The sequence below is a fragment of the Pollicipes pollicipes genome, unplaced genomic scaffold (assembly GCF_011947565.3).
Source record: "Pollicipes pollicipes isolate AB1234 unplaced genomic scaffold, Ppol_2.1 Scaffold_4740;HRSCAF=5597_pilon_pilon_pilon, whole genome shotgun sequence".
Taxonomy (NCBI): domain Eukaryota; kingdom Metazoa; phylum Arthropoda; class Thecostraca; order Pollicipedomorpha; family Pollicipedidae; genus Pollicipes; species Pollicipes pollicipes.
Window position 1 is genome coordinate 2,453,666 of NW_023596545.1, and position 8,358 is coordinate 2,462,023.

The 8,358-nt window shown below is 59.3% G+C and overlaps 1 protein-coding gene across 1 annotated transcript in view; it reads left to right on the forward strand.

Moving 5' to 3' along the window:
- Positions 1–8,358, forward strand: part of LOC119098753 (cytochrome c1, heme protein, mitochondrial-like) — a 62,307-nt gene that overhangs the window by 2,887 nt on the left and 51,062 nt on the right. The window contains exons 3-5 of the mRNA XM_037221778.1: positions 1,398–1,546; positions 1,872–2,004; positions 2,613–2,777. Coding sequence (XP_037077673.1) covers positions 1,398–1,546; positions 1,872–2,004; positions 2,613–2,777 — 447 coding nt within the window. The remainder of the gene's footprint in view (positions 1–1,397; positions 1,547–1,871; positions 2,005–2,612; positions 2,778–8,358) is intronic.

The following is an 8,358-nucleotide window of genomic DNA, read 5'->3' on the forward strand; positions in this document are numbered from 1 at the left end:
CTCCTTTGGATAGAATGCTTGTTGACCTGGTTATGATTGCTCAAACATCATGTGCTGATGTATAAAATGGATACATTAGCATTTATGTTTTTATGATTTTATTTGTATGAACATTGTATGCTGATGTGTTTACAGCTACAGCTACATTAGTATTTATGTTTTTATGATTGTATCATTGTGTGAACATCATGTGCTGATGTGTTTGACATCTACATTAGTATTTATGCTTTTATTAAGACTCTGTCAATAGTCTGGATAAGTCAAATTATCATTTTATTGGCATGCTTGGCATGCACATGACCTTCAAATGTTATTCCTGAGGTCAACAGTATTGTCCAGAAAGCTTAAAGGATGTTAGACAGGCATTTGTCGGTAACATGAGAAAAACTTTAGGGGCCTTTCAAAAAATATGTACTTTGATTATGTGCCTTGACCCTTGCCTTGATTCCCCGTTTTTCGTGGCGCGAACTGATGGGGGAAGGGGTACGGTGCGATCCCTCCCCCCTCCCTGGTGTTTCCAAAGTAATGACCATCAAGCCCAGCGGAAGACACGACGGAACAATGGAGAGAAGATTGGTCTCAAGGAGATCCCGCAATTGGTACTAGTTTGTATGTTGTGGAGTCATTAATTGCCCGTTATATTTGGCCAAAGGCCAACTACTCGTAAAAATCGCACTTCTTACCTTTACAACATCATGCATACAAAGCCATGCCTCGTGGCGGCACAAAATTTAAACAGGCGTATTCCTTGTTCAGTTCTGAGTACATTGGTGTATATTTTTGTATGTTTTGAGCATAGATTTGATTTATGGCTCCGTTAGTGTAAGAATGTGGGACCGCAGCGCGCGTACTGCGGCATCGTCCGTTACCGCGCGCACGGCCGCTCAGGTCGTAGATCGCCGCGTAGTTTTCCTGCAAAAACCTCCGACGTATGCTCCGAAACTAAAAGCTGAGAACACGTTTTTAGTTTCAAAATGCGCGCAGTAGATACCCTAGAGGCTACCGAAAATTTGGGCGTGACTTGCATAAGCTGCCGGAGGGTTTTTCTAGAAAAAACATCAGGAAGGTCGCACTGAATCCCTCTCCCTATCAGGGTGAGCTTTGAAATGCGATGTTCTCTAATTTCACGGTTTCTTCTGGTGTCGCCTGGTCAACAGTTTGATGGTGTGCTACAGTGAGGCAGCCATAATATATATGACGGCCAGACCTGCAGAAAGTGTGCCGAGACTCGAGATGTCACTGCTTCTAGTCGACTAGGAGGCAACATTTTGCGTTTATAATTTTTTGCTAAGGAATTGAATGGGTTGGCCCCTGTGGCGCCCCATCTGGAACCAGCGCCATAAAACCCTGATGCCGGGCCTCGCGCCGTCTCGCTTAGTTCGAATGTGTTCCGTCAGGTGGCGGTGGCGGCGCTTGGGGTCGCAGTAGGTGGCGCTGCCGCGGTGGGCTTCGCGCTGAACCAGTCCGTGAAGGCCTCCGTGCAGCTGCACCCGCAGCAGCTGCCCTGGACTCACAACGGCATCATCTCCTCCCTCGACCACGCCAGGCAAGTCGCCATCTCATCCGCTGCTGCCGCCCCACGACCGTATGGCGGCGGTGGCCACTGTGGCAACCTGGTGCCGGTTCTGTGTCGGAAGAACCTTGTTTGCAGCGCGGATACAGCCTGTGTGTGCAGTCACCACGGCTGATACCCTGCATATATTGGATTCGTTGCATTGTGCCGAACGAGCACGCGGTGGCAACACCCGGCTTTGACGCGCTTCTGCACACTGCGCTCGTTCCCACGCGTCCCACCGTACTACGTGCAGTGCTTCCCGGCGCGCCCGCGGCGGCGTTCTGCCGGCCTGACGGCGCCGCGTGCCCTTCCGCAGCGTTCGGCGCGGCTACGAGGTGTACAAGCAGGTGTGCGCCGCGTGCCACAGCCTGCAGTACGTGGCATACCGCAACCTGATCGGCGTCACCCACACCGAGGAGGAGGCCAAGGCGCAGGCCGAGGAGGTCATGGTGGGTCGGGCCGGTGACGGCCGGTCGGGCTGGTGACGCCTGTCGGGCCGGTGACGGCCTGTTGGGCCGGTGGCGGCCGGTCGGGCTGGCGACGGCCGGTCGGGCTGGCGACGCCTGTCGGGCCGGTGGCCGCCTGTTGGGCCGGTGGCGGCCGGTCGGGCTGGCGACGGCCGGTCGGGCCGGGACGCCTGTCGGGCCGGTGACGGTCGGTCGGGCCGGTGACGCCTGTCGGGCTGGTGACGGCCTGTCGGGCTGGCGACGGCCGGCCGGGCCCGGACGCCTGTCGGGCCCGGCCGGCTCTGCCGCGTGGCTACTGCTCCAGCCTTGTGGCCGTGGCCGTGGTAGTGGCCCTGCGGCGCAATAGATAAGGCCGTGTTTGTATTTGTGCGCGGAACGCGGGAAAATGCGGGTTTCCTCGCCTTGGCCATTTACAAGAGGAAACAAACCATCTCCCATGCAGCGTCCAAACTTAAAGCCGTTTGTGGGCTATTATGGGGATCAGCATGCCAGTTAAGCAGTGCTTGAAATGTAGACGCGTCTGACAGTCATCAGACTGAAGCTTCTGCGCGCGGGATGGCGATGGTGGCTAACCCGGGCCTTGCCGTCAGGTCACCGACGGGCCGAACGACCAGGGCGAGATGTTCGAGCGGCCGGGCAAGCTGTCCGACTACTTCCCCCGGCCGTACCCCAACGACGAGGCGGCGCGTGCGGCCAACAACGGCGCTCTGCCGCCCGACCTGACCTACATCACCAGCGCCCGACACGGCGGAGAGGTCAGTGGTGTGATTGGTCTGGCCGTCCATCCATCCGACGTGACTGATTTTCACGAGAACATGGCGTGGCGGAGAGGTCACTACACTACCATGTTTCGGACCTGACCTGCGGCATAGCGACCTGGCCCGTGGACCGCGGCGATGGTTAGCAGCGCTCCTGACCTGACCTGTGTCGGAGGCACCTGGCATTGTGTGGAGGGTAGCACCGCCAGTCGTGTTACCCGACCTGGCTTGACCTACTCAGGCCCCCTGGCCCATATCGCCGGTACCATGCGCACTGTCCACCCGACCCGGCCTGGGGGTACTCGCTGCAAGAGGGCCCTGGGGGGACGGGGTTCGCGACTGCCGACCAGTCGGCGAGGCCTGCCGGCTGCCCCGGTCTCCTGTGCTGGCGGCTCTGCCGCGGCTTCGGCTGGGCGGCATTGTTAACCGTAATTCATATTTGAACGTCATTTTACTGATGGTTCTTCGACGTGAGCAGTGGCAACCTGAGCGCGGCTTTGGCGCATCGCTGCAGCGTCTCCGCTGAGTTTGGCCTGCACACCCCCTGGCCGTGCCCCTGGGCCGGCGCGGCGCCGTCTACGGACGCGGGCTGCCGTGGCTGTCGCAGTGACTCCCACCCCCTGGCCGTGCCCCTGAGCCGGCGTCGGCGCCGTCTACGGACTCGGGCTGCCGTGGCTGTCGCAGCGACTTCCGCTGAGTTTGGCCTGCACACCCCCTGGCCGTGCCCCTGAGCCGGCGCGGCGCCGTCTACGGACGCGGGCTGCCGTGGCTGTCGCAGGTGACTCCCACCCCCTGGCCGTGCCCCTGAGCTAGCGCGGCGCCGTCTGCGGACGTGGGCTGCCGTTGGCTGTCGCAGCGACTCCCACCCCCTTGGCCGTGCCCCTGAGCCAGCGCAGCCGCCGTCTGCGGACGCGGGCTGCCGTCGTATGCGGACCGCGCCGCCCCGGCCGCCTTGGAACCCGGGCGCCCGTGACGCGACCGCCGGCCGCCCTCAGGACTACCTGTTCCATCTGCTGACCGGCTCTGCGAGCCGCCGGCCGGCGTCAAGCTGCAGGACGGCCAGTACTACAACCCGTACTTCCCGGGCGGCGCCATCAGCATGGCCCAGGGCGCTCTACAACGAGGTAAGCGCCCGCAAAGGGAAAGAGAGGCCTGTGGCTCCTGGTCCGTTGTCAGCGTGAGTTGTGTGCGGAAAACAACCGATCTGCAGTTTACGAAACGGGTTGTTGGTGAAACGAAAGTCGTGGAGCCGTTGGGATATGGACGAAAAATGCACAAAGGAATTGCTAAGGGAGTTCGTAACTGGCTCCAGCGGTGTACCGTGGCGGTAAAGACGGTAGTTGCGCGGATCGGCAGGCAATTCAGCGATCGCGGTTCCCCGGGGCTGGTGCAGTGCGCGCATCGATGGGGCGTTACTCCGTGCGACGAGGGTCGGTGTCGGTTTGTTGTGTGGCCCTGGGCACCGTCGCCATTGGTACCGGCCTGCGGCGGGAAGCCACGGGTCTGGCCTCCCGCGTCCGCGCCTGGGCCGCGATCTGGTCGCCTTACCTTGAATCACGCATAGCGCGATCGTTGGGTTTCGTATCGACCCGTACACTCTCAGCCAGGATCATGACGGCTGCTGCATCCGCTGTAAACCGGACGGGTCGCTGCCGGCCGCCTCAGCCGGTGTGGACCGAGTGGTGTGAAAGACTCCATGCGGCGGAGATCCAACTGGCTCGCCTCGATTGCGAGTTGCTGGTCTGTGAGAGAAGCGAGCGACAGGGCACTGGACACGATGGACGGTCTCGTCGGCAGATCATCGAGTACGAGGACGGCACGCCGGCCACGCAGAGCCAGCTGGCCAAGGACGTCTGCAGCTTCCTGAAGTGGACCGCCGAGCCGGAGCACGACACCAGGAAGAAGATGATCATCAAGGTGAGTGGCGGCGGCGGCGTCTGCTGCCGCCGGGCTCTGTGGAGCCGCCGGCGGGCCGCCTGCGAGCGCGGCCGGTGTCGGCGAGGCGTCGCACACCCACCAGCCAGTGTCTGTCAGAGTGGTGTCGGTGGCCGGCGCCTTTCACGTGCCGTCTTCCGTGGCCGCCGTCCTGGATGCCCTTCGGCCTGGACCGCCAACCCCCAAACGCTCGTTTTGGTGATTTGGTGCCGCATGTGGCCAGTTTGAGGCGCGTTCGCCTCCGCGGCACCGAATTAGGCCTGTCGGCAGGTGAACCCCTGCCGCTGTCCGTGTTTTGTGGCCCGTCTGTGCTGCTCTGTGCGGCTCTGTCCAGATGCTCCCCCCCCCCCCCCCGCGCCGTCACTCCTCGCGCCGGGCCGCTAGCCCCCTCCCCTCCTTCCCCACACACCTGTCGCGCCGGGCCGCTAGCCCCCCTTCCCTCCTTCCCCACAAACCTATCGCGCCGGGCCGTTTAACCCCCCTTCCCCCCCCTTTTTCCCCACACACTATCGCGTCGGGCCGTTAACCCCCCTTCCCTTTTTCCCCACACACCTGTCGCGCCGGGCCGCTAGCCCCCCTTCCCCTCCTTCCCCACAAACCTATCGCGCCGGGCCGCTAACCCACCCCCCCCCCTTCCTCCTTCCCCACAGACTGTTGATGATCTTCTCGGTGCTGATCAGTATCTCGTACTACATGAAGAGGCACAAGTGGAGCGTCATCAAGTCGCGTAAGCTCTTCTACCGGCCCAAGGAGCAGTAGAGACCGGATGGCGGGCGCCGCCGCCGTGTCGCCGCGATGATCTAGAGTGCTCGCCGGCGGCCAGCCCCGGCCGGCAGCGGGTTTATGGGTGAGCGGACGCCGCCGTGCCCGGCCAGGGGCGGGGTTCCAGCTGACCTCTACCGAACGGAAGAAGAAGACCCTGAAATCTGACTTGTTACGGTTTTTACTATCGCGTGAAAAGTGCTGGTGTTTTATTCTGCACGGGCGCCGATCGTGTAACAGCAGCTGATTTCCTCCCGCCGGCGCGTGGCTCGTGCCCGCCCCTGTGCCCGGTCAGTGCGGACAAGTGTACGTGAGACGTGTGTGCGGCGCGGGCCGGACTGTCGCCCGGGCCGGTCTGATCCGGCCAAATACACTGCGCTGCGGCAACCCCGCCTGTTTGGTCGGCGCGGCGCGGAACTCCAGCACCGGCTCCCGGGACGAGGAAGTGTTCCGGGCCTGGTCCGGTGCGGCACGGTTTGCCGGCGTCCCTTATCGTAAATTTCACGGCATACGTGTATTAGGGGGCCCGGACGTGTGCCGCGGTTCATATTTGGTATTTACACCGAGTTTGGAAAACAAATGTGACACGCGGAATCTGTGAGGCAGGGGCGTGGTTTCACGTAATCAGTTGTGGATGTGAGCGGCAAATGCTTACCGTAACTACACAATACCCTTTAGAAGGGTTTCTCCCCGGACTAGATCAGCTTCTCAAAGTCGGGAGGGCGGTAGCCCTCAGCTAAGAGGAAGCTACACCCGTGCTGCGAGGATATGACTGTAGGCGAGTAACTTAAAGGCATGGCAGCCGATTACAAGAAAGCTGTTGTCATAGATCACTAGACGTTAACAACCTCCATACGACTGAAACCTAGTTACGTGGCAGGCAATACGTTGCTGTCCGTAATTTACCTCAGTGTTTTTCCTGGGCTCGAGCTCCACATCTTTCCGCTTGAGCGCAGTGCTGTGCGGAGGCGGCGTGCCTGGGCGCACGTGTTCCGTCGGTACAACAACCGCGTCTGTTTGTGAATACATGCGTGACCTCTGGCGCTGCATTTCGTCCGAGGTGGAGCCTGCTGAACCGTAGCGTTCGTGAAAGGAGACTTGCATAAGTGGCTCAAACAAAGGTGTCCCAATCACACAATAGCCACGAAATTGCGAAGCAGGCGAATTGAGTTCCTTTATGGGGCGTGCCGGAGCGAGGGAGACCATCACTCGTTCGCTATTGGCTCATCCGTCCGTCGGTTGTCTGTTAGCCGCCTTTAAAATCGTGCCCAAAGTGTTAGTACTTGTTTTATCCTGCGCAATGGCATTTATGTTCGGGAGCTGCGTTGTGAGTGATCATGCCAAGTGCAACATGTTGACCTAGATGTGGCGGCAACAAGTGGCGGATAGGACTAAGGACGGCGGTTGTACCGTACGACTGTCACATAGCTCCAGTGCTACATCACATGCTGCGCCGCACTACACGGCGAGACTTGACCACCAATTTCATCGGGTCGGTTCGCTGAACAGTACACACCGCTGCAGCCTCCAGTTGGATGAAACCAGAACGGATGGTGACGTTTGGCGCGTAACTACGACGCCAGCTGCGCACACAAGAGGAGGGGCTCATGGGACTCGCCCACGCCCCCGTTAGGCTCATGGGCAGTTTTCACCACAAAACAGCTGAATATAATGCCAGAATTTGGCGATGGAGGAACTATTTTGGCTATTAAAACTAGTGGACAGCCGAGTGAACATGCCCAGTGCGTAGCTGAAAGAGTTACTTTCTTAAAGAGAAAGGCACCAGGGCAAACCTGCCCGGATAGCTCGTTGATAAGCACTGCGCCTGTAAGCGTTTATGGGGTGCGTTATTCTGTTCGTAGTGCGTAGATCCTGTCAACGGGACTGGATTTCACTGGTAAAAAATAACCGCCCCCCCCCCCCCCCCCTCCCCGCAACCCAGTCTCAAATCATGGTAGTCTCCTCCGCCGTAACTGCCCTCCTTCATGCCGTGAAGATAAACTGGTGAACGACTTAAACTAGTGTTAACAATGTTGACCTCTTCGTGCTAATCATCTTGCTTGGCCCTGCCCAGAGTCCCTAATACATAGTTCCAAATGTGTGTGACCAGTTGGAGCTTAAACCATTTGAACGATTCGAGATTGCTTTCCCAGGACACAGTCTGTTTTCCACATGCGCCTCTGTCGCACGGACCTTCCTTAATCCGCCATCGGCCATGTAACGCTTGGACATATGAGAACAAGTACAACATATTCGCTCTCGTGACAAGGAGCCTGGGGGCCGACGCCGGGTTGCAGCTGGCTGGAGCGTTCTGCACGGGAGTATGTGTTCGGCTGCTCAATGAGGATGCCCCGAAAAAGCAGTAGCCTATCAGAGCTGCTGCATGTTACATGTTACACCTAGCGCTCGCTCCCTGTAAAGCAAGATAAACAAGTTACATTGATCGGCCCGCTGCCGGCTCATGCAGGTCCGGGTCTGGCGTGGCGTGGTCCCAGACCCGCAGACCAGCCCGCCATGTCGGTGCCGGGCGGAGGACCCCACCGGCCGGCCGCGCGGCGCGGTCCGTCGCGTTGGACAGATGGACAATTTTCGCAGTCAGTGGGAGGTAGCGTGGTTCCCCCGTGGTGTCGTTGCTCGACGCCGCACGTTCCAGCAGGGCGGGCTCTCTGTTTTTGCGCGCTGCCTGGATGCCAACGCCTCTCGGTGAATACTTGCCTTGGTCGCTGCTGGTGAATACTTGCCTTGGTCGCTGCCGGTATTTCCCTCGGGCGCTGTGACGTGCTCCTCAGAGGATTCTCACGGTTATGCGATTTTAATATTGCGCTTTATGTATACAGGCAGCTAGGTATAACCATCAGGTCATGTATTTTTTTTTTTAGCC